Genomic DNA, 27,583 nt, shown 5'->3' with positions numbered 1-27,583 from the left:
TCTTAAGTTATCAAACACATCCTCAGTACCCATTTCAAACCAGGCCATATGGAAGATTTTTTTTATAGTAATTTATCCACATTCCATTTTGTATTTAAACTTAACTTGGAAAATTTTTGTCCATTCATCATTCTGCATTTTTCAAGATAATTTCATAAGCAATGATTTGTTAATGTCTCCAAGGCTTCTTAATCCCAGACCACCTTCTGAAAAAGGAGCATTGGCCTCTTCCCATTGACAGTTAACAGTTTCTTCTTTGATGGATCACCATACCAAAGAAAATTCCTAATTATTCTGTCACATTCAAGCAGAACTTTTCTAGTCCATTTATATACATACATGTTGTAAATTAGTATGATGCATAAAACCAAGAAACCTTAATGAAAATATTCTCAATTTATTTCGACCTGGGATTCTCCTTTAGCTATTAAGGAATATATATGAACAATTAATGATAAGAGTTACAACACGTGTTCAAAGAATGAAGACATCCTTACTTTGCAAGTCATTTTTCATACTTACAATCTTGGAAACGATTTGCACCGACTTCCAAGAACTATGTGATTGATTATCCTATCGAATCACCAAACATGGGTATCGCAGTTCTACCAAAACAAGTTTCGGTTCTACCTCCACGTGAGTACTGTGCTTAGTCACACTAGTTACCAAAACTCGATTGGCTAGGTACTAGGATCGGTTCCCCATATACTTATGTTAACTACCTGTAATTTAGTGCACATGTGCATATGATCGGTTCCCCCATCTTCTAAGAACTTGTTGCACATGTTCATAGGATCGGGTCCCCTCACACTAAAAACTTGTAGCACCTCTTACAAAGATCGATTCCCTTCTTGCAAATTTGCTGCACCTCTCACTAGGATCGGTTCCCCTTTCACTAGATAAAATTTACTATTTACAAGGCATCGATCATACCATCTTGAGTGATTACTTAAGATCGGTTCTACTAATAAAAGTTATACCAATGACTTAATTCAGGCCTCTGTGAATAGTCTTACCAAGAACATAAACAAGTTTATGAGAGATTATACACATCACACATATTGGTAGTTCAAAATAGATTTGCAATGAATGGAAATACCAATAAGCCTAGCGATTTCCCTTTCGATCCACAAACGAGTTTGTGAACTTACTTCCTTTAAACGAATGTAAAAACATTGTTTCCCAGGATGAAATCTTCACTCACACCCATACATAATCAGAATAGCATTCATACGATTATGTCGATGTCTTATATACAAAGTTTAATGGTTAAGCAATAAACATCATATTGTATTCCTTAATACCATGTCTATCTAGAGTTTCATACACAGCTTCTCAGTTTCGTTTTCAATATGCACAACTTGAAAGATACGTTAGGGAATGAAACAGTTCAAGTCAAATATTACTAACCTCAAGAGGAAGGATGATTGTTATCGTTGTAGCTCCATACTTCTTCGCAATCTTCAAGTCTTCATGTAATACTTGTAAGTATCATATCCTAATACTTTCAAGCTAACCTATACAAAGTTGACTCTAGCATATAATCAAGCGACTCTTTAAATGATTTTGATTCACTAAAATATGACAACCAAACTTGACATACCAATGCTTGGTGGGTTCAACCTAGCAATGCTCTAACAGAGATTACAAGGAGAAGGAAGAACTTACTTGATTTGCTCCTTGATGAAGAATAAAACCCTTTGTTGATGGTGGTTTTTAGTTCAGGGTTAAACTTGTAAACCTTGCGTTTAATATGCTGTCACTCTGCAAAGAAATGGAGCCAGGAAAAAGCGATGAGTACTCAACCTCTCCACTGGCGCATTTATTGAGAAACTCAATACATTCTCATGAAATTTATCCAGAATGGTGCATGTAGCAAAAATCCCAGATATTCTGTAAATTTCGGCACTGTGCCCATATTACTTGATTAATATAAGTTTCTTTGAATACTTTCGGTGCTATGTTCCCCGGCCGAACCCTTAATGTTGGTATAACATGACAATTTGTGTTCACTCGCAGCAGAGTAGCACGAATTTCCAAGTATCAAGGTTAAGGTCCTTGCATAAAGTACTCAATCAGAAAGCATATTGCTCTCTGGTAATAAACTTAAAATAACTCTATGTCAACACATAGAATTCAATCAATTTTGTGATAGTTCACAAGATTCAAATATTACCCTAACTAATTTGCAAAAATTATGGTTTTTGCGCCCTGCGCAGTATATTAGACCCCGTTGGTCGAAGTTAAGCTTAAGCGAACTAAGCAATTAATCCGTCATGGATTAGTGGGTGCAAAATCCTTCCTAGAATCATAAAACAAGGAATAAAGGAGCCGCAGAATAAGAGCAGCAGAAAAGGGAGGCATGACCATGTACCTGTAATTTGGTGCACATGTGCATATGATCTGTTCCCCCATCTTCTAAGAACTTGTTGCACATGTTCATAGGATCGGGTCCCCTCACATTAAAAACTTGCAGCACCTCTTACAAGGATCGATTCCCTTCTTGCAAATTTACTGCACCTCTCACTAGGATCGGTTCCCCTTTCACTAGATAAAAGTTACTATTTACAAGGCATCGATCATACCATCTTGAGTGATTACTTAAGATCCGTTCTACTAATAAAAGTTATACCAATGACTTAATTCATGCCTCTGTGAATAATCTTACCAAGAACATAAACAAGTTTATGAGAGATCGTACACATCACACATATTGGTAGTTCAAAATAGATTTGCAATGAATGGAAATACCAATAAGCCTAGCGATTTCCCTTTCGATCCACAAACGAGTTTGTGAACTTACTTCCTTTAAACGAATGTAAAAACATTGTTTCCCAGGATGAAATCTTCACGCACACCCATACATAATCACAATAGCATTCATACGATTATGACGATGTCGTATATACAAAGTTTAATGGTTAAGCAATAAACCTCATATTGTATTCCTTAATACTATGTCTATCTAGAGTTTCATACACAACTTCTCAGTTTCGTTTTCAATATGCACAACTTGAAATATACGTTAGGGAATGAAACAGTTCAAGTCAAATATTACTAAACTCAAGAGGAAGGATGATTGTTGTCGTTGTAGCTCCATACTTCTTCGCAATCTTCAAGTCTTCATGTAATACTTGTAAGTATCATATCCTAATACTTTCAATCTAACTTATACAAAGTTGACTCTAGCATATAATCAAGCGACTCTTTAAATGATTTTGATTCACTAAAATATGACAATCAAACTTGACATACCAACGCTTGGTGGGTTCAACCTAGCAATGCTTTAACAGAGATTACAAGGAGAAGGAAGAACTTACTTGATTTGCTCCTTGATGAAGAATAAAACCCTTTGTTGATGGTGGTTTTTAGTTCAGGGTTAAACTTGTAAACCTTGCGTTTAATATGCTGTCACTATGCAAAGAAATGGAGCCAGGAAAAATCGATGAGTGCTCAACCTCTACACTGGCGCATTTATTGAGAAACTCAATAAATTCTCATGAAATATATCCAGAATGGTGCATGTAGCAACAATCCCAGATATTCTGTAAATTTCGGCCATGTGCATATGATTTGATGACAATTTGTGTTCACTCGCAGCAGAGTAGCACGAATTTCCAAGTATCAAGGTTAAGGTCCTTGCATAAAGTACTCAATCAGAAAGCATACTGCTATCTGGTAATAAACTTAAAATAACTCTATGTCAACACATAGAATTCAATCAATTTTGTGATAATTCACAAGATTCAAATGTTACCCTAACTAATTTGCAAAAATTATGGTTTTTGCGCCCTGCGCAGTATATTAGACCCCGTTGGTCGAAGTTAAGCTTAAGCGAACTAAGCAATTAATCCGCCATGGATTATTGGGTGCAAAATCCTTCCTAGAATCATAAAACAAGGAATAAAGGATCCGCAAAATAGGAGCAGCAGAAAAGGGAGGCGTGGCCATGCCTTAGGCCAGTCGACGCCATTTTCCATTGGCCACGCCCCATGTTGCCCAACCGACCCTATTTCTGTCGATCAATAAGGTGTCCTTAAACCCGCCACACGCACATGAGTTGTGGTTGATCCCATACTTGTCGGCCCTATTTTTAAATCCGCCATACGCACACTAGAAGTGTGGCCACGCCCATGCTTGGCCGGCCTCTCTTGTATTAACCAATCAGGTTGCCCTAAACTTTCCACAGTATTAAAAGAGGAAAAATTGCGCCAGAGGGTCATAAATCCAATTGGCCATGTTGCGCCAACATATCTACCAATGGCATGCCAAATGTACCATCCCGTTCCGCATGCTAATGGCATGCCAAACATGCCATGCCGAGCCAATTCACTAAACATGCATGCCAAACATGCCAAAGGTGCCACTTTGGCGCAGCAGCAAGCCGAACGTTCCTACGTGCCATAAATAACGCGCCTACCTTCTGTTAGTGGCCAACGCCATAACAGACTTAAGTTAGGATTTTCTAGTCAAAAGCGAGACTTTGATTTAGGCTACACTAACCAAAATCCTAATTTCCAGTCGTGACAAAAAATATGCCACTTCGGGCCCACAAAATTCCACGAGCCATGCGGAACCCAAAAAAACCTAGGAATGTCGCCCAATCATAGCCACTCATAGCAATCCTTGTTCCTGTGGACGTTTCCACATTCTGGTTTTGCTATGGCTCATTTGGCGTGACTATGGCACCATTGTCACAAAAAGCGTCACCATGCCGTGGCCGCGGCCGCATGCCACACGCACTAATTAGGTTTTCGACATGCCAAACCCTAATTTAGGAGAAGTTGCTATGCCAACCAAGCCAAATAATGTTACCCAGAGCATTGGGGTTGATGTGACAACTAGAACTAATGTTTCCAATCCATATTTGGGTTTAACACCAATGTGCCAAAATCCAGCGGCTACTGCTACACAAGGCGCTACTTGCACCACCGTGCCACCGGCATGCGCGAACTATGCCATTGTGCCACCGACATGCTATAAATATGCCACCATGCCATTGGCATGTTCCAATGACGCCACTGTGCTATTATTGAGCGCTAAAAAACAGTGGCCATAATCAATGGTCACCCTTTCTCATGAGTTACAATATCAGCCGTCCAAATTCACCACAGAATTGACAGGCCTGTGGAAAGTCTTAGGCGGCCAGCCAAGACAAGCCTAATAGCGTCACATGCTATTCTCCTGTGGCAAGTCTCTTGACTTTGACTTTCCACACATAGCAAATATGCTACACGTTTTCCACGAGAACATTCGAGACATCAAACATGTCACAGACTGGGGGATACTCATCAGGGTATTGGTCTGGCGGCTTACAGCGTGCGGCGTACAACACTCCCATTATAAGAAAGTGTCATAAAGCAGGACAGTTAGTGGCGGCAAGAAGTAGTGGGTGTAAACTAACCCGTCTCATTCATTGTGGGAACGTGGTTTCTGGAATTTACACATGACCCCACTTCTCCATCACTCAATCATTCCCACTTTCTATGAGATCAATATGCGTTCAATATGACTTGTATAAAGAGGTTCTACCTATTTCAGCCAAACGACAACAGTTTGGTTAACAACAACACATTATCCATAATACACCAAAGAACTGATAGCTTACATTCCAGAAGCCAGTTCCAAATTCTGATACAAGTCATAAAAAGCCACACCTTTAGAATTAACCATTCTGATCTCAACACCTTCTTTGCTTCCCTCCCTAAGACCAACCATTCTCCTTCACTTTGTGACCGAAGCAAGACTGGAACTGACATTTCTTGGTTTAGGCCAGGATTGTATAGATTGATCTCTCGAATCTAAAGTACTCCCGTGCAGTGCATTTTTTTAAGGTTTAGGCTAGCTAGTTTCTCATCCACACATCCAAATTTACCAAAACCAGTAGAAACAGTTTTTACCCACAAACACCCTTACTCACTTTTGAGTCTCCAAAGATGAATTTTAATGGAGATGATACATGAACCCTAGAAAAGTTTATGTACGCGGATTAGAAAAGGAAGAAGAAGGGTACGCGTACCATACTTCTTATATTCCCTAATAATGGGCTTGAAACCGTTCATGAACCGCAACTCGTAAAAAGAAGGCAGGATTTCTTAAAGCGTTCAATAGCCAAGATTCGCACATTGAATGAATTTTCAAAGTGCAGTAAAAGGATAATAGAAAAACTACATCAGTTTAGTTACCCTTGGGCAAAGAAAAAAACTTGTCAAGGAATTTTCCTCAGAAAAAAAAAATTAAAAATAAACTAATCCAAACACAAACAATAATTAAACGGTTACTTTGCCCATCTCAAGTTATATACAAATGGGGTAGAGCCAAACTTGTTACCGAGAAGCTAGATATGCAGAGATATTCTCATGCAACTTTTCCGGTTGATATTTGTGAAATGTTCCAGAAGTATAATCATATTAATGATGATACTCAGGGTTAATAGGATTTTTTAAATCCTCTTTCTTATGACCAAGGAATGACGTTTTTCGACAATTAGAACTTACACCGAACTCACCAGAAATCTTTTTATTAATATCACATGAGTTGGTGTTAAGAAATATTCGTACATCATGAGTGCATGATTTGACAGGTACATAACTTTTATCAAAAATATTTTTTTCCTCGGTTGAATTAAGATATTCTAAGAATTTAAAAATATTCTCAAACGTTTTAAATAGATCTTTGTCAATTTATCCATCACGATAGTATTTCTCAAAGAGATTGAGGGTTAATCTAGTGATATTCCATATCTTTTAGCGTTGACCACTTCTCGAACGATTTTTCTTAGAAGAGCTTTTGATTTTTCCCTTAGACTGTTTCTCATCGTCTAAGTTTCCAGAGTCTTAGATTGAACGCCATTATCAAGAGAGACCAAAGGTCTAATGGATGATAACCTCTGAACAATATTTAAGGAATTATGGCATGCATTACAGAAGCCTAGAGAAAGTTTCCCAAATAAATTCCCCATAAGAACAGCCTTTAAGGATCATTCAAACACAAAATTATTAGGTTTATCGTGTTCTCCTGCGCTGATACTAATTGAAAAAAAGGGGGTCTAACAACCACATCTAATATTTCTCTTAGCATTCTGTATGGACTAACTCCAATATACTTTCAAGAGAATCAACTAGACAGTCAGGATCAATCTTAAGAAAAGTATATCCAAGAGTTGGATCTCTATTTCTTAATTCAATATGCAATCAAACAAATAGGAATTTGCGAGCCTGATTGAATATAATAAATAACTTGGATGGTATCAAAAACCAATATCCAAGTGTCAATAAATATAATCAACAACCAAAGGTTGGATTCACAATTTATTGAATTTATGCACAACCTGTGATATTTCAGTTATATAAAAAAATATAGTGCAGAAAAAAAAACACAGATACCAAAATTTTTGTTAACGAGGAAATTGCAAATGCAGAAAAACCCCAGGACCTGGTCCAGATTTGAAAACCATGCTGTATTAAGACGCTATAGACACTAGCATACAAGTTAACTTCGTACTGGAATGTAGTTGAGCCCTAACCAATCTCACACTGATCAAGGTACAGTCGCGTTCCTTACGTCTCTGAATCCCAAAAGGACTCTGAGCACTTGATTCCCTTAGATGATCTCACCCACAACTAAGAGTTTCTACGACCCAAATTCGAAGACTTGATAAACCAATCTGTATCACATAGAAAAGTCTATTGAATATATAAATTTGTCTCCCACAGATAAACCTATGAGTTTTGTTCCGTCTTTTGATAAATCAAGGTAAACATGAACCAATTGATATACCGGATTTATATTTCCGAAGAATAGGCTAGAAATATCAATCACCTCAGAATAATCTTAATCTTATGGTAGTGAAACAAGATATCGTGGAATCACAAACGATGATACAAAGATATTTGTGACTAGTTTTTATCTTGCCTATCAGAGAATAAATATCGAGCAAATCTTAGAGAAGATAATACTCAATATGATAGAAAACATCAAGATCAGAACACGCAACTACGAAGAAATAGTTGGGTCTGGCTTCACAATCCCAATGAAGTCTTTGAGTCGTTAACCTACAAGGTTTTGGAAAAAATATAAGGTTAAAGGAGAATCGACTCCATTCACAACTAGTATCACACATGAGGTGTGGGGATTAGGTTTTCCAGTTGCTAGAGTTCTCCTTTATATAGTCTTCAAATCAGGGTTTGGAATCTAAGTTATCTTGGTAACAAATCATTCAAAATTCACCGTTAGATGAAAACCTGATTAGACTCAAGCTAATATCTTTCAACCGTTAGATCGAACTTAGCTTGTTACACACAAATGAAATGTGCTTTCATTTAGATATGGATAACCATACCTAAATGTGTGCACCTTTGTTGTCTCAACAATAGTATAATGAAGTTATCCATATGAATTCCTTCATATCAACCATATTCATCTTAATCATAACTAGTTCAAATGACTCAAATGAAACTAGTTATGGAGTTGTTCAATTGTTTGTATTCTCGTAGAAGTATACAAGACACAATCGAAGAAAATTCGATGAATCGATTCATGAACATTATAGCCACGGTTTGCAAAATATTGCTTTCCTTATTATATAAATGTGTATTAGTTCATGAACAAACCGATTTTAGAATATAACCTAATCAAGTATGTAAACGGGTACGCATACCTAATTAGTGGCCGGACTAAGTTTGGGTTCGCCAGTATGCGAACGGGCACGCATACATTCCAAACTCCATTGAATTTTCGGGACTTAAACCTCACACCAGTACATATACCGATATGCATACTAAGTTCCTGGACTTTCACTAACCAACCAGTACGCATACGGGTATGCATACTAAGGTTCCCGGACTTGGACTATATATATGCAAGTACGTATACTATGTTATATCCATTCATGGTTATTTGTTCTAAACTTCCATTTAAATCATTGAAACATTCTTAGAAGACGACAATAGCTGTCTCATACAAACTATTAACTTCAAAGCAGTTTTCAAGTGATCAACTGATCAATACGAAACACTCTGAGTCTACATCAAATGACTGTCTCACACAAATCATGTAAGATATTACAAGGGGATTTTTCACATGATCATCTTTTGACTTTCTTCAAGAATATAAGATGAAATTGGTTAAATAGAAAGCTTACCAACACATATTTCGAGAAATATGTAAGTGAGTTGAACTCAGCTCGAAATATTAAATGTGTATAATCGAAGTCTATATAGCTATAAGACTTTTGTCTCAAATAGGATATAGAGTACATAGACTTTTGAGTGACAGATGAGTTCAATTCTCCACATACATTTTGTTGATGAAGTTCCACAAGCTCCCCTTAGTAGTTCTTCTTCTTCAGTCGATGAACGTCGTGAAGTCTAATGCTCAAATGAACTTACTATCCTAATCCGATACTTATCTATAAGTAGACTAGAAATAAGGACTTATAGTTTTGGAAACTAAACTTGACAAACAAGCTTGAGATAGAAACGCTTGCGAGTTCGACCGATCAGTGCTCTAACATCTCTTTCCCCATTCTCGTTTATCCTAATAGCATAAGTACTCACCAAATTGTTGCATAAAGCTGAAGATTTACAAATGATCTATGCATTCCACATTAACTCAACAACCAAGGTCACAGACCTCCAATTTTCTGATCATACACTCATATTTTTAGATACAAAGTAATAAGCAGTGGAAATTTGGTAATGGTACTTCAAGTTTGTGAGAAATAATAGGATTGTGAGTTAATCTTGCAAAAAAAAACATCATCAGTATTAGAGCACATAGTAAAATTCAATATTTAAAAAAAAGTATGCATTGTAAAGTAGAACAACTCCCTTTCAAATATCTAGGAATTCCCCTTGGAAGCACTTGGAAACAAACATTTACATGGGACACCATAATAGACAAATTTAAGAAAAAAACTAGCTATATGGAGAAGGAGATTTTTATCCAAATCACAAAGGATCACTTTGATTAACTATGCTTTTGCAAGTCTTCCAGTATACTTTATGTCATTTTTGCAAATCCCTGCATCAGTTGAAAAGAAAATGACAAAGATAGTGAGAGACTTTCTATAGGGAACCAATCCAGATAAAAAGAAGATATGCTGGATAACATGGATCAAGGTCATCAAACCTAAGAAGATGGGAGGAAAATACATCAGGGCATTCAACAAAGCATTACTCAAAAATGGGAATGGATATACTCTCATGAAAAGAATGTGTTATGGAGGAAAGTAATCCAGCTAAATACTGCTACAGATCATCGGGACCTATGGGCCAAAGAATACAATAAACCTCATGGTAGAGTGAGAGACGCATTTATGTGTCTATTTTGATCTCAATTATCTATTTTGTAAGTGCTCATTTTGTACTTATTTTAGATTTTTATGTTTTTGTAGGTTTTTTGGAGAAATAAGATCTTGCGGAGAAATTTGCTCAAAAGTGGAATTTGTAACCTCTGGAGAAAATTACTAAAGGCACCCGGAAATATGTTGAAGGCACCTCGGAGAAGCGTCAAAGCACCCAAGAAGAGTTGCTAAAGACAACCAAAATTTACTATTGGAACATCTAAGTTGGATAAGGGGAACCTCACTGATAAGGGGCACTTAGTTGTTAAAGGCGCCCAACTTTTAGATTGGGGTTACCTCATCTTCTTCATTTCAAATTCTTGATTTGGCGAGAAAATTCTGTTTAACACAGGGTAGAATTAGGGTTGCTATTTTGGAAAAGTTATATTCACTTTTCTATCTTTGAGACCATTGTCGCATTAACTAATTAATTAGACTAGCTTGCATAGACAAGAATTTCGAGTTGAGAACTAATTATTTAGTTTACGAATTTCTCGAAATATAATGACTAATCTTAATCAACATTTGTTCATACTTGATCAAATTCGGTGGAGAACAATTTATTGTTCGGAACCAAATCATGATTCAAGTTTATCATTCGAAAATAACCTGGAACAGTGATATGTGTCATTGATATAGAGAAATATAGAACTACTATATTCAGAATACAAGACATGTTATCAGTCATACAAACTAAGAAAACTGTTATATGTCTGAAGCTGTATTATATGTATTCGTACATGTAGCAGAGTAGCTATATATCGACTTTCAGATTTGTGTGATATGCATACTTATATATATATATATATATATATATCATGGGAAAATATGTTTGTTTCGTGATCCAGGTATGTGTATTCGTATACAAACCATTGTGGAACTATGGTAAGGGAACCAGGTTAAAACAATCAAACCGTTATGCGAGCCAAAAAAAATCGATGCTCTAAAACCAGTTGGTACGTGAGCTGAATGTTTTGTGAACTCCGAAACCGGAAAAGGTCTTAAGTTTGAAAACCATTACATGAACTAAAAATTTCTGTAGACTCCGGAACTTTGAGTTGGTTCACAGTTTGCAATCCGGTACGTGAACTGAAAAGTTTTGTAAATTCCGGAATTTGGTAATTGCATAAGTTTACAAACCGGTTTATGAACTGAATAGTTCTGTAGACTCCAGAACTCGGTTATTTCATATAATTTTGAAAACTGGTCCATGTATTGTGACTCAGCCGATTCACGAACGACCCATAATTGTACCTTGTACATTCACAAACTATGTCAATTATGATTCAATTGCGATTAAATTATTTCCATGAAGTAATTTGCATTTGATCAATTGTCTAATTAACACTAGACTCATTTTATCGCATGATTGTGACTCAATATTAATATCTCCGTGAACATGAAAATGAGTGTTAAGCTTTTAAGTTCAGATCGGCTAGTTTCGGATAACCATGTTGAACATAGTCTTTACACATGGTTCGGGTACGGTTTATCTAACCATAGTGTATATATTGCATGCGTGAATAAGATTCAAAGCTTTCATCTAGCGGTGAATATTGTTTGCTTGGTTCCAAAGCTATCTTAGCTTAAACCTAAAGCAATCTAGGATTTGAAAGGGGAACTCTTGGCAACTGGATTCTGAATCCTGACACTACTTTTTGGTGTGTCCTAGTTGTATCTATAGTTGTACTTTCCATAAACCCTTTTAGGGTTTAGCGACTACAAATGCTTCATTGGGATTCGTGAAGCCATGTCCAATTATCTTTTATCTTGATAACTTGAGTATCTTGATTTTGATTGTTTGTAGAGCCTTGATCCAATGATCAAGATAGATGTTAATTAAAAAATTCTCCTCGTCTCTTACTTTGTTGATTCCGAAAGTTTTATACTTGTGAGGAGAATAATAATCTAGGCTGCACTTAGGGTTGCATAAGTCTGGATTTTGAGGATAGCCAGACTTAGGTCGAAGTTGCTATCGATTTCCATCACCTTTATCAAACGCTTTGATTAGTCAAAAGTTTAATTGTAAATTAGGAAATCAATAATATGCTTAATGTATGGGTGTAATATTTGGTTTAAATTATTCAATTGAGTTGAAGAAACTCTTAGTTGGTGTGAGACCGTCTAAGGGAATAAATTGCGTGGATCCTTGCTGGGATTCAAGAGGCGTAAAGAGCGCGACTGTACCTGAATCAGTGGGAAACTGAGTTCGGGCTCATTTACATTCCAGACCGAAGTTAATTAGTAGTAGGCTAGTGTCTGTAGTGGCTTAATACATTTTGGTGTTCAATTTGGACTAGGTCCCAGGGTTTTTCTGCATTTGCGGTTTCCTCGTTAAAAAAATTTCTGGTGTCAATGCTATTTATTTTTCCGTATTATATTTTTTATCTTTATAATTGAAATATCGCAGGTTGTGCGTTGACCAATCACAATAGGTAGGTCCAACCTTGTTAGTTGGATAAGACTTGATTGATCCTTGGACATTGGTCTTTGGTACAGTCCAAGAACTCTCTTTTCTGTTAGGTTCACATAATCGATTATGTAAAAGTTTTAACAAAAAGAGAAAGAGAGATATAACTCTAGGAACTTTTCTTGATTGAGTTTTTACTCTCGGAGTTGTGTTGAGTTTGTCCATTTAGATTTCCTAAGAAAAAGTTGGTGGTGTATTTTGGTACTCTCGGCGTTTTCAAGAGTATTTTTAAAAAGTTCTGAAATGACACCCATAACCCCAATCATTGTGCTAAACATGACTTACAAGATCATTTTGAGAGAACTAAAGGAAAATTAAGTGAATATGTAGCTTTAAACATCAAAGTCAATCAATTACGAGTAAGGAGAAAAACTAATGTTCATTTAAAAAGAAGATCTTTATAAAAATGACAAAAATGGAAATGAGTAGTATTTCATTTCGGAGGTTGTTTTGGAATCCTTAAGGTGTTGAAAAAATTCAACCTTTTTTGGTTGGGTGTTGTTCCACCAAGTAAATCCCGATGAACATGTCAATTGAGTGGTCATTACAAGTCTTTTTAATAGTCAATTGAATTAGTAAATGAATGGTTGTTTCCAACTAGAAGTAAATGTAATATTTAATCTAAAACATATGTAATTTGGTTTCAACTAGAAAAGCAGTACCTTTCATTAATTAAAATTAGAACTACAATAATAATAAAAATAAAAATTACAAGTCTTCTAACATTATTCATCATCGCCATCTTCACCTTGATTTCATTCTCCAAGTCCCGAATATTCCCACTTGTTAACAAAATTATGAGTTGAGTTAAATCTTCGTAATGTTTAAAAGAAGTGGATGGTTGTAAACAAGAAGATGCGGTTGGTATAAATGTAGCTCAATTGAGTATATTTTAATTGGTTTTGAAAGCAAAGTTGCTTAATTGACAAAATCTATGCTGTTATCTCCTTGTCTCCCTTCTTACCCCTTTGCAATTAACAAATTTGGCCCAAATTTCGTTTCCTACTCAACCACAAAAATGTCCCTTTCTATCTAAATTAATTGGGCATAAGTTGTTCATAAAATTGGGCAAAAGTCTTTTCTCATTTCAGTCTTAGAGGTTTTTCTCAAAAATGTGCATTAGTCCACAATATCCAACTACTAGTCCTAGTAAGGAAACGGATGCTAGACCTTTTTTCAAAAAGTAGTATCTACCTCCGAAGAGGAAAATGATACTGCAACCGCTTATGAAAAATATGCATCACTAGTGTTACATTAGCTAAAATGTTCAAATGTTCTCACTTGCCAATTGGTTGTTGTTGTATAAATAAATATCACATAATTAGTTATTTGATGGTTCGATTTGAATTCACCCGGTCTACAAAAAAAAAGAACTTCCTCTGTTTTTGGAAAAGAGATACTTTCACTTTTTCATTTTAACCTAAAAACAGATCAAATTAAAAAAAAATATGAAAGTATCTCTTTTTTCCAGAATCGGAGGAGATATGAATTATGTGAATTAAAATATACTCCCTTCGTCCACAATTAATTGAGGTATTTGTAGTTTGCACAATTTTTAACGAGGTGATTAGCTTCATTTTGGTTCAACGTTGGTATAAATTTTAAGCCGTACTGTCTTTTTTCAGCCGCCCGGCCAAAACTCCGCATCCCAAAGGAAGAATAGGAAAGAACTCTAGTAAGAGAAGGAAAAAATAAAAGACTAATTAAGCTGTATTCAACAGCTCACCTTACAATCATATCTCACTTACATTAACGATCACGGTGAAACACCGTCCATCGACATTGTCACATATGTACTAAACAATTTAGAATCACCAACCGTGTAGGATTTTAATGAGACATGATGTAGGTTTAAAGAAGTACTGTTGGTTGATATTTGATGGGAGAAATGACGCCAATACTCCCTCCTACTCCTAGTGTCTTTGGTTGTTGCACAAGAAACACATCCTCAATGCATTTCACCATCAACGAACATACAGATTCAAAATCTGATTTTTGAGCTCGTTCCGGCAACAAAGTTCTTAGCGAAGTGATGTTTTGGGCCTCACAATTCAGCCAAATAGTCTTCCGCTCTAATACATAAGGGTGATCTATTTTCCCCGATGCATGAAGCGAGTTTCCGAACCACCTTGAGACATTTACTTTGGAGATTGAAGAATTGAAAACATTTGCGATCCATCCAATACAGTAAAAATCTGGTCGGAGAAGCCAATAAAGCGAAAATTGCCCCTTTAAGGAACCGAGCACGTCGAAATATCAACACAAAATTGGTCAATTAACCCAATAACCACAATTTCTGGATGAAAAAGACATGTAATATTTGATACTTTTTAAATGGACGAGAATGTAAAAATAGCTAGGATGTAAACAGCTTCATCCTACCCATTTTCAGATATTTTTTCTTATTTTTAATTTACATCAGGATGCATCCGGTTTCATCCTCGTTCTTTTGTAAGTTTAAACCAGGATGAATCGAGTTTCATTCTTCTTATTATTTTGGTATCCATTTCACCCATACTAAACTTTACTTGTCCATTAGAAACATGTTTTAAAAATATTTGACCAAATGACCCATTTTCTGAAATATCAATTGGAGATATACTGCATCTCGTCAACATTTTATCTTACAATCATAGCAAACTTACATTAATGATTACGGTGAAACATTGCCGGCCGACATTGTCACATCTGTACTAAACAGGCTAGAATCACCAGCAGTATAGGAGTTTAATGAGACAGGATATAGGTCTAACGGATCAGGTATTATGCCGCTTTGTTCTTCATGGTTTTGCTTATGTCGATAAGGATTTGGCACCTGAGATGATAATTTAACTCTTAACAAACTCTCAAGTTCCATAGCAACTTGTTTCATTGTAGGCCTATCATCACCTTTCACATTAAGGCATCTCTTTGCCAGGTTACAAACTGCATGGACTTGCTCGTTCTTTCCTTCGGCTGCCACTCGAGCTTCAAGAACTTTGAATATATCATTCTCTTCTATCAACGAGCGAAAATATAATGCGATATTCTTTCTTTCATCTTCCCTGGCTAAAGAAATGACTCTTTCTCCGGTTAAGAGTTCTACAAGAACTACACCAAAACTATAAACATCACTTTTACCCGTCAACTGGCCAGACTGATGGTATTCTGGATCCAAATATCCCAAGGTCCCTTGAATAATTGTATCTATTTCAGCTAAATCCAGAGGATTCAACCTCGATGCTCCAAAATCTGCAACTTTTGCAGTGTAGTGCTCATCTAATAGTATATTGGCAGTTTTAATATCTCTATGAATGACAGGTACCGTAGCAGCTGAGTGTAAATAAGAAAGTGCACCAGCAGTTTCGGTAGCAATCTTTAACCGACTTTCCCAAGAAAGAGATGATGAAGGCACCCCATTCTTAGAATGGATATGGTCGGAGAGAGTTCCATTTGAGACATACTCGTAAACAATCAGCGGAACTTCGGTCTCTAAGCAACATCCCAATATCTTGACAACGTTTCGATGGTTAACTTGAGTTAAGATAACAAGCTCGTTAATGAATTCTTCAATCTGACTCTCTTTAACTATTGTTGATTTCTTAATTGCCACGGTTCGGTTATCAGATAAAGTTCCCTTGTAAACTATACCATGTCCTCCACGACCCAAAACTAATTCTTCATTGTAGTTTCTGGTTGCTAATTTTAGCTCTTCTGCGGTAAAGATTTTTGCTGATGATTCCACACCATTTTCATGTGATGATATTTGTTGCTTTAACAACAATCCACCATTCTTTTGAAAGTGCTTCTCTTTGAGTTTGATCGAGTTTCTCTTCTTCATACTCAAGTATAGCCAAGAACTTGCAAGAATTAGAAACAAGAAGCCTAAACCAACACCTGTATCAACATTTATATAATCTCTTACTAACTAATTTGACGCAACAAGTAATCTCAGTAATATTGATAGCAATGAAAAACATACTTACCAAGAGAAATTTGTAAGACCGGAGCATTTTGGTTGTCCTGAACGCAGCCACTCCCACCTTTTCTGCCATCGCCATGACTACCCTTTGGACAAGAACAGATGTAGCTACCAATGGTGTTTGTGCATACCTCCAAACAGGGATTGGTGTTTGGATCCTCGCACTCGTTCATGTCTGTACAAAAAAAGAACATAGATTTATATGCATGACAAATAATTAGTCGCGTGCGTGAATGAATGATACCATAGAAGAAAGATTGAATAACTCGTAACATTTAGATACCTTGGCATCCAGGACTTAAATAAGGGTTTCCGTTGTAACCTTCATTGCAAGTGCAAAGATACCCAGGGTTGTTATTAGAATTGTTGCAATGACTATTTTCTTGGCATGCGAAGCTGGATAAGTCCTTTTGTGCTTCTTCACAAGTCTTATTCCCAATTGCCCAGTCAAGAACAAGAGGGACATCTTTACCTTTGCTAACAAAATTATAACCATCTAAAACATCGGATGATTGGAATGTATATTGACTTTGCTGACCTATAAATGCATAATTGCAAGGATCAAAAGACCAAGTAATAGACTGGTTACTCAGTATCGAATTCCTCATCACCTGTATTTGAAACCTCTTAAGCCCTTTGGGTAAAGTACTTTCGCAACACCCTTTATTACCTGTGCAAGTTCCATTTACCACACTTTCTTTACTATCACATGTTGAAATACACTGGGACGTATAATCTTTTACGTCAGGACCTCTTAGAGTCGAAAACACATTACACCCGATCGTAAAGAACATGTTCTTTGTATATGATACTGTAAATGGAGTCCGACTGAAATTCATCCAAGATACAGATTGATCCAAGGTCAATCCACCAGATGCGTTGTAACATAAGCTGGACGGGGTGTTTTTTATTCGAATTTCGGTTTCCGAAATATCTATGACTACAACGTTACCTCTATCTAGGAAGGGTTTAGGAGGATTAAAAGAAGTATTACAAGTGATGCTATAATCAAACACAAATCCATCAAAGGAGCACCCAACATTAATCCCATTACGACGTATTCCAAATGGATAAGGAATCGAAATGTTACCGCATTTGGTTTCACAACCAGCTTTTGCCTTAAAGAATGGACCCTCTAATGTTGGTGATGATGCTGCTTCCCCTGCTAGAGTTAGCCATGAAAGCTGCAACATGTATAAGAAAAGTTGCAGAAACATAATTTACGGGTATATGGGTAGATCACTAGATCTCCTTGTTTCTTTCGGATATATGTGTATTCATGAATAGTCTGAATTAGGAATATACAAAGTTAGTAAAAGATATGGAACGTCTATGTTTTGATTGTTCTTCTCTTGCCAGTTGCTGAATTATTGTTATCGATACTTCTGTTTGCTGTTTGACTTTTTGATTGGACAGTTGAAAATGCCAATTGATGTTGGACAGTAGGATGTAGTGATATTACAGTGGCTAGTTGATATTGTTGACCAGCTAAATGAAGCCTTTCCAAGGTTGTAGATAATTTTCCCATCTACATGCTGACAGTTTTAAACGGCAATATCAGGTTCAAGATTTTCTTTTTTTCTTTTTATAGAAAATTTAAATTGATAACATAGTCTAAGAATCATATTCAACATATCGGCTTGTTCCTTGTCATGCATATTATACTATCTTGCTAGTACCTACCACCCAGCTCATGAAGATGAATAAACCAATTGTTCAATGTCTTTAGTCCATGGACATTGTCAACTTGCCAGCAAGGTGGGTCAGAGAAAAGATTCAAACGATTTCCATATTCGTATGAAAATGGCAAGTTGCTTTATTTTTTTGGTCGTTATATGGCAAGTTGCTTGTATTCTTATATTAGAAATATAAGATACCTTCCAAAACCAGACAATATGTGCATGATTATGGATGCATTAGTTGAATTTATGGGATGATAACGATCTTTGACGGATATGCTGTGCAGCTTGCAATTCGTTGGCCAAGGGATGTAACCGGGTTGAATAATCATTTTTGTTTGCTACTCATATTGTCAAAAGTATTTATTGATTTGGTGCCTTCTTCCCCTTTGTCAACTCTCCAGTTTGAGAAATTTGAAAGTCAAATTCTCATCCCTCCAATAATTGCTAGCCTCATATAAGTAATCAAACTTATTTTATGTAAATGTATAACTTTCTTCAAAAACCAAATCCTAGAAGGAAATATTAAGTGAACTGATCTTCTATCTTAATTCTTAAACATGATTCTGCCATTCTTATTCTTCTTGCAATTCTCTTTGTTAATCCTAACATCATCAGCATCAACCCCATTACCACAAACAAAGCCTGGTTGTGATGCAAAATGCGGTAACCTTACAATACCGTACCCGTTTGGTATTGGCCCGAACGAGAATGGCTGTTCACTTACGGGAGCTGGATTACTTCCTTACAACATCACTTGTGATACCACGTATAATCCTCCAAAACCCTTCTTACGAATTGGAAGAAACAAAAGTGAAAGTCTAGATCGTCATGTTGAAGTGATAAGTATATCAGAAACCGAAGTTCGTGTGAAGAACTGGCCATCTACAATGTGTTACCAATACAAAACTGGCCTTCTTACCTTAAATGAAGCTATAGGTTGGATGGACTTCAGTAAAACTCCATTTTCCGTTTCATATACTAAGAACAGCTACTTTGGTCTCGGTTGTTATGCATTGGCTGGCATTTTAGAAGCGAATCTTAACTTTACAACAAGTTGTAGTACAATATGTAAAACTTCGGCCAATATTATAGATGGCTCTTGTTCTGGAAGTGGATGTTGTCAAACATTATTACCTAAAGGTGTAAAGAAATTTCTGGTAATGGTCGATTCGATGAATACAACATCAGATTCTTTATCTTTTGATCCTTGTAGCTATTCGTTTGTAGGCGAGTCCAAGGAGTATACCTTTAGTGCTTCAGATTTGAATGATACAAGTTTTCATGGTAAAGCCAAAGATATACCGGTTGTTCTTGATTGGGCAATTGGGAATAAAACATGTGAAGAAGCCCAAAAAGATTCGTCTAGTTTCGCGTGCCAGAAAAATAGCATTTGTAGTAACTCAGACAAGGTGCCAGGATATCTTTGTACTTGCAACAAAGGTTTTCAAGGGAACCCTTATCTCAGTCTTGGATGCCAAGGTATGAAATCATTAACAAGTAATCTCTTTTTAGTTTTTCATTTTTGATTTTGATTTCATTCACCAATTTATAGCTCAACGAGTTTAGCTAGGGCAAAATGTCTGCATTAGATTTTAATACTCCCTCCTTCCCAAATTAGATGAACTAGTTGGTTTTAAATTTTAATACTCCCTTCTTCCCAAATTAGATAAACTGATGAGTTATCTATCTAAAAGGGGATATTTCTAAAACTATCATTTTAATTGATTATTGTTACTATAAGAAATATGTATAATTTGATAGCTATGTTTATATTCGTTATGTAAGTGTTTTAAAATATTTTTCAACGTTATGAAGTTTACGAAAAACCATGGTATAGTTTAAGAGATAAATCATTTCTAAGTTTTATTAGTTATTATTCATAAGGATATAATTGTAAAAAACGCTTAAACATACTTCCCTTTCCTTCTTGTCTTAAAAATTGTGCAAACTACAACTAGCTCATTTAATTTGGGACGGATGGAGCATGTTTATACCAAATCTCTAATTTGTGTCATGCTAGGTATATTTTTTTTTTCAAGTTTCTTCTAAATATTTATATGGAAAATGATTTTTCTTGATGAATCTTCCCGATTCAAAACGAAAACCTACACCGCGGATTATTGTTAATAGAATTTTAGAGTAATGGCCACCTAAATGCAAGATTGCTAACAGGGGTATTGAATTTCTTGGGGGTGGGACAAAATACAAGCAATTGCCTTTGGGTTGGTACACCCCCAAACAAATTGGCACCCCATTAGCAGCCTTGCCTAAATGTGCATGGTGTTCCGGGGATTTAAACAGAGAGCTATCTCTTAAATAATCATTTAAGCTTTTGGTCGCAATATATAATTAACATGTGTTCATTTCGTCTCTGGGGAGGATAAATAGATGTAAATGAGTGTGAGGATCAAAACAACAATCCCTGTGAAGGAATTTGCACAAACACCATAGGAAGCTACAATTGTTCTTGTCCGGAAGGGAGTAGTGGTGATGGGAGGAAAGATGGGACTGGATGCATCCGCAGTAACAAAGAATTTCCGATATTAAAAGTAACACTTGGTATGTTGTATGACTTATCGAGCATTTGCTATTTTGTACTTAATGTTGAGCTTATATACACAGTATAACTTAGTGACCTAAAATCTGATATTGTTAACGCAGGTACTGGATTGGGGTTCTTATTTATAATCGTTGCTAGTTCTTTGTTATACTTGAACATAAGGAAAAGACAATTGAAGAAACTTAAAGAGAAGTTCTTTCAACAAAATGGTGGTTTGTTGTTAAAACAACAAATTTCATCCTATGAAGGTGGTGCGGAGGCTATAAAAATATTTACGGCTGAAGAATTAGAAGTGGCAACCAAAAACTACAATGATAAACTCATCCTTGGTAAAGGAGGTTTTGGAACAGTTTATTTGGGAACTTTGTCAGACAAGCGTAAAGTTGCCATTAAGAAGTCGAAAGTAATTGATGAGAGCCAAATTGAACAATTCATCAACGAGCTTGTTATTTTGGCTCAGGTTAATCATAGAAATGTGGTGAAGGTTTTGGGATGCTGCTTAGAGACTGAAGTTCCTTTGCTTGTTTACGAATACATTTGTAATGGGACTCTCTTCCAGCACATCCATAACAAGGCGGTTGGAAAATCCACATCATCCCTTTCTTGGAAAAGCCGTTTGAGGATTGCAACCGAAAGTGCAGGAGCACTTGCATATTTGCACTCAGCAGCTTCCATACCGATTATTCATAGGGATATTAAATCCGCCAATATACTTCTAGATGAAAATCACACTGCAAAAGTATCGGATTTTGGAGCATCTAGGTTGAATACACTAGGACAAACACAAATAGATACACTAGTTCAGGGGACATTAGGGTATTTAGATCCAGAATACTTTCATACTAGCCAATTGACAGATAAAAGTGATGTATATAGTTTCGGTGTGGTTCTTGTCGAACTTTTAACGGGAGAAAAACCCCTTTCACCTGATCGACCCCAAGAACAGAGGAGCCTCGCTTCATTTTTCCTTAATGCTATGGAGACAAATGATGCCTTTAAGCTTATACAAGCTCAAGTAGCAAATGAAGGGAATCGAGAACATGTCATAGAAGTTGCGGAGCTTGCAAAGAGATGCCTCAACACAATGGGTGGAGAAAGACCTACGATGAAACAAGTTGCTGCAGAGCTAGAAAGTTTGAGCAAGTCAGTAACACATCCATCTGGACTTCATAATCAACAGAAACGTGAAAAAATTCCCAACTTATTGTTTGTCGATGAGCCTACAGACCTTTACTCTGTACCAATAAACTCTTACACCTCGGGTGATTCTGGTCTATACAGCACGGACAAAGATGAGTTCGTGTCAACAAACATATTGCGATAATTTTACAGGTAGGCAGTAGGCATTGTGAGTTTCATAACTAAGTTCTTTAGATATGATATGCATACTCTTTTATCCTCTTTCTATCCGTTCTTTAATTGTAATGTTTCTCGGAACAGACTAGTTAAAACGTTGGTAGAAAACATACTTGGCTTTGGTTTTCTCTGCTACAACTTGTTGCACTGCTTGGTCTAGCTTGCAGTTTAATTTATTCTGCTCTCGCCAAAATTGTTTTTACAAATGATTGGCATGAAATCAGAAATTATTATTGTTTGTAAAGACTACGGACGCAACTTCATAATTTTTCGAATTTTAGATTGCCAGAAATGCGATATTCAATCATCCGGGCTCTGTCTGTTCAATCATGATAAATAGTTTAATTTTCTTTCATATTTGTATTATGTTCTATTTAGGTGTCTAGTCAACTGTTTGACCGAGACTTCAAAAATTGCCACTTAAATATGAAGGAGAAGGAAAATCAGCCCAGAAAACGTTGGCTTATGCAGAAGCAACCAGGAAATTGGTTTTTTTTCTATAGTTTTTGTTTACTACCGGAGGAAAACAAGAATAAACGGAGATTCGATATTTAGATTCCCAAGTTGCTGTAATTATAACTTGCCGAGCAACTTGCAAGGTATGTTCATGACTACTCTTATTCTTGCTTGCAAGTTGCAGCTCAATGCCATCTTATTCTTGCTTATATATTGGTCTAGCTCGTCTGATTTCATACTTGTTCATCCATTGTGATTTGCCTCACTCTATTTTTTACTTTATCTTGACAACAACTTGTCTATCGGTTCTAGGCACACCGGAATCTCCACCCTGAATGCACATGGGTGCATGAGACCTAAATATACCAAAAATGATGTGATACGCGTCAACCATTCTTGGGCAACGCGATATAACTCGATTGTTTAATCATTTTTGTTAAAGTATTCAATTAGAGTTGAAAGTCAAATACTCCATCCACCTGATAATTACCATGATACTTTACCAGTGTATGTAAGTACATGTAGAGCTTTCTTTGAAACCAAAATCCTTTGAAGAAAACCCTTCTACCATGTTTCTGCAATTCTTATTCTTCTTACAACTCTGTTGGCTACTCCTAACATCATCATCAACTCCATTACCACAAACAAAGCCTGGTTGCAATGCAAAATGTGGCAGCCTTACAATTCCATACCCTTTTGGTATTGGTCCAAACGAGAATGGGTGTTCACTCACCGGAGCTGGATTACTTCATTACAACATTACCTGCGTTACCACATACAATCCTCCAAAACCATTCATACGAGCCGGCAGAAATAAAACTGCAGGTCTAGATCGTATTGTTGAAGTTATAAGTATATCAGAAACCGAAGTTCGCGTTAAAAACTTGCCGGCTACAAAGTGTTACCAATACCAAACTAGTGAACTTACCTTAGATGAGGGTATAGGGTGGATGGACTTGAGAAAAACTCCATTTACAGTTTCGTATTCGAAGAACAAATATTTTGGTCTCGGTTGTTATACAATGGCTATGATTTTGGAACCATTTCTTAACTTTTCAACATCTTGTGTTACAGCATGTGAAACAACCGCCAACATTGTGGATGGGTCTTGTTCAAGAAGTGGATGTTGTCAAACAATATTACCCAAAAATGTGAAGATGTTTTTAGGCTCGGTGGATTCCATGAATGTATCATCGGATTCTTTATCTTTTGATCCTTGTAGTTATTCGTTTATAGGAGAGTATGAGAAGTATACATTTAGTGCTTCAGATTTGAATGGTACAAGTTTTCATTGTAAAGCAACAGATATACCAGTTGTTCTTGACTGGGCTATTGGGAATAAAACATGTGAAGAAGCCCAAAAAAATTCATCTAGTTTCGCATGTCAGAATAATAGTAAATGTAGCAATTCAAACAAAGTTGGTGGATATCTTTGTACTTGCAATAAAGGTTTTCAAGGGAACCCTTATCTCAGCCCTGGATGCCAAGGTAATGATCAACAACTAATACTACTTTTCTCCTTTTAGTTTTTAATTATATTTTTGCTTTGGGTCCTATAATTTTCAGTAGCATGCAATTAAGCCTGTTTTCGTACACCCGTATATATAGTTTAGGAAAAGTAGATGCTTTAGATTTGAATATGTTGATGAGATATCTAATTTGAGCCATATAAATAGTAATACTATGAATTTATTTTCAAGTACTTTTTATCTATTTATAGTGAAAATGATTTCCTGATGAATCTTCCTGCATTCCAGATGGGAACCTACACCCCAATTGTTTTTTAGAAATTTTGCCACCTAAACGCGGTGTTGGTGCAATATTGAATTGGATTTGACAGTAGAGCTTGCTCTTTATTATTATTTGAATTCTCTGTTGCAACACTTAATTAACATATGTTCTTTATATATGTGAGTGTTTAATTAGATGTAAATGAGTGAGGATCAAAACAACAATCCTTGTGAAGGAATTTGCATGAATACCATGGGAAGCTACAATTGCACTTGTCCAAAAGGGAGCCGCGGCGATGGGCGGAAAGGTGGAACTGGATGCATCCACAATAGTAAAGAATTTCCAACATTAAAAGTAATACTTGGTATGTTTATTACTAATTGAGCATTTTCTTAAGCTTAATTGATGGTATGACCAGGAGAACTAATATGCATGAGTAAGGGGATTTGAGCTAATATATGATATTGTTCATGCAGGGGGTGAATTAGGGATTTTATTTATAATTGTTGCTAGTTCCTTGTTATACTTGAACATAAGGAAAAGACAGTTGAAGAAACTTAAAAAGCAGTTGTTTCTACAAAATGGTGGTTTGCTGTTAAAACAACAAATTTCATCATATAAAGGTGGCATGGAGGCTACAAAAATCTTTACAGCTAAAGATTTAGAAGTGACAACCAAAAATTACAGTGATAAAATGATCCTTGGTAGAGGAGGTTTTGGAATTGTTTATTTGGGAATTTTGTCAGACAAACGTAAAGTTGCCATTAAAAAATCGAAAGTAATTGATGAGGGTCAAATTGAACAATTCATCAACGAGTTTGTTATTTTAACTCAGATTAATCATCGGAATGTGGTGAAGGTGTTGGGTTGCTGTTTGGAAACTGAAGTTCCTTTGCTTGTTTATGAGTACATTGCCAATGGAACTCTCTTCCAACACATCCATAGCAAGGCGGATGAAAAATCATCATCACTTCCTTGGAGAATTTGTTTGGAAATTGCAACGGAAAGCGCAGGAGCACTTGCGTATTTGCACTCAGCAACCGCCATACCCATTATTCATCGAGATATCAAGTCAGCCAATATACTTTTAGATGAAAATTACACTGCAAAAATATCGGATTTTGGAGCATCAAGGTTGAATACACTAGGCGAAACCCAAATAAATACACTAGTTCAGGGGACATTAGGGTATTTAGATCCAGAATACTTTTGTACTAGCTTATTGACAGATAAAAGCGATGTTTATAGCTTTGGTGTAGTTCTTGTCGAGATTTTAACAGGAGAAGAACCCCTTTCGCCAAATTGACCTGAAGCACAAAGAAATCTTGCTAAAAGTTTCCTTGATGCTATGGAGAGAAATGACGTCTTCAAGCTTATTGAACCTCAAGTATCAAATGAAGGGAATCGCAATCATGTCATAGTAGTCTCGGAGCTTGCAAAGAAATGCCTCAACACGGTAGGTGAAGAAAGACCTTCAATGAAGCAAGTTGCTGCGGAATTCGAAAGTTTGAGTAAGTCAGAAATATATCCATATGGACTTCTTAACCAACATATACATGAAAACAGGCCAAACATGTTTGTCGACGAACCCACGGACCTCTACTCTGTACCAATAAGCTCTTATACCTCCGACGATTCTGGTATATACAGTACGACCAAAGATGGGTTCACGTCGACAAACATGTTGTAATGATTTATAGATATGCAGTAGGCATTGTGACTCACAAAATCTTTAGACATGATATGGACACTTTTTTTCCCTCTTTGTATTATGGTACAGAACAAGAATTTATCATTTATCTATTTTTGAAGTGTAATGTTGCTAAAAAGAGATCGATGAAGATGATGGCGTTGCCTTTCTCTATAGCAACTTTTTGCTGTTACCGTGGGTTTGCAGTTTTAATATATTCTGCTTTTACTGATTTTTTTAATTGTCCAAAAGGCCAAAAGAAGTTTAAAGTATCGAAGATCAGAGAAAGGGGCGACCCTAAAAGAATGAGGCCAACTAATAAGACAAAAAATGGTTACCCAAACCTAAAATAGAGCCACCCCTTATCTCCGATTCTTTGAAAAGGCTAATATGCCCTTCTCGTTAGTTTTTCTATGCAATCGATAGATGTTAGGATACTTGGTAGTTAATGTGTACATATGTAGTTTTAAAGTTTTGTTATTTTGAAATAACCTACAATTGGTAGACAAGGTTTCACGGATATCTACCAATTTTAAAATCGGTTGGAAGTTATTTTGTTATACCTCCCATTATTTATGTTTTTGTAATCAGAGTTTCCTTCAACAGAAATAATCCGTACTAAATATTCCTTATTATTTACCGATTTTGTTTGTTTTTCGAGGCACGACTAGTATTTTTTTTGAAAAAAATAGTCGTTGGATTTATAAATCTATACAAGAAAACTCATCTCTAACAACCCATTTGCACCAAACTCTCCACCTTTATTCATTTCAAATTTTAAAACATTCCTCATTTGAACAAAAACATGGTTATTCCTTTTGCCCACGAAGAAGATTGTGCTATTTGTAGAGCATGTGGTAACAACTCATGATCGTAATCACTCGCTTCACAAATCGGAATCCGAAGAACATTTATGGAACCGTATTTTAATGGTATTTGAGGCATTAGATGGTAATCGAATTGAATGATCGTCCAATGAGATTAAGAGAAGAAAGAAGACGATTGATAAGGAGATTGACAAACTTGAAGATGAGGAACGATTTGTTAGGGATGCTTTTCCTTGGTGGACATATGAACGAAGAGTAAGTACCTTAGTAACTTCTGACTCAAATAAACATTAGTTAGTACTAACTTATTACTCGTTTGTAATTTCAGAGAAACCTTGTTGATCACTGGTATGTGTCCCTCTACGAGAAACTATTTGAACATGAAGGATGTTACAGAATCAAGAGAAACTATTTATATGGTCACTGGAAGTTATGATATGTTTTAAGACTTTAAGTGATTGTGGTATAATGGATTTAGGTGCTTTTAACGTATTTGCAATGACAA

At 36.1% G+C, this 27,583-nt stretch overlaps 1 protein-coding gene and 1 pseudogene across 1 annotated transcript; one reads left to right on the top strand and one right to left on the bottom strand.

Moving 5' to 3' along the window:
• Positions 1 to 15,372: 15,372 nt before the first annotated feature.
• LOC113288524 (wall-associated receptor kinase 2-like) lies at positions 15,373 to 18,205 on the bottom strand. Its single transcript, XM_026537592.1, has 3 exons — positions 17,060 to 18,205; positions 16,781 to 16,951; positions 15,373 to 16,691 (listed from the first exon to the last, which is right to left on the bottom strand). The coding sequence occupies exons 1-3, from the start codon at positions 17,991 to 17,993 to the stop codon at positions 15,469 to 15,471; spliced, it is 2,328 nt and encodes a 775-aa protein (XP_026393377.1). The 5' UTR covers positions 17,994 to 18,205; the 3' UTR covers positions 15,373 to 15,468.
• Positions 18,206 to 18,896: 691 nt separating this feature from the next.
• On the top strand, positions 18,897 to 26,335 carry LOC113291177 (annotated as a pseudogene).
• Positions 26,336 to 27,583: the final 1,248 nt, after the last annotated feature.

Source organism: Papaver somniferum, chromosome 6 (genome assembly GCF_003573695.1).
Source record: "Papaver somniferum cultivar HN1 chromosome 6, ASM357369v1, whole genome shotgun sequence".
NCBI lineage: Eukaryota > Viridiplantae > Streptophyta > Magnoliopsida > Ranunculales > Papaveraceae > Papaver > Papaver somniferum.
The sequence above is the reverse complement of the archived record's forward strand: the minus strand, read 5'-3'. Positions and strand labels throughout refer to the sequence as shown.

What these genes read in the sequence shown, in the direction of transcription:
- LOC113288524 (XM_026537592.1), bottom strand. Translation starts at nt 17,993, where the DNA reads ATGTTTCTGCAACTTTTCTTATACATGTTGCAGCTTTCATGGCTAACT. An exon ending in TTTAAGTCCTGGATGCCAAG is followed by an intron (nt 16,952 to 17,059) that starts GTATCTAAATGT and finishes TTTTTTGTACAG; the next exon opens with ACATGAACGAGTGCGAGGAT. An exon ending in GGTCTTACAAATTTCTCTTG is followed by an intron (nt 16,692 to 16,780) that starts GTAAGTATGTTT and finishes ATGTTGATACAG; the next exon opens with GTGTTGGTTTAGGCTTCTTG.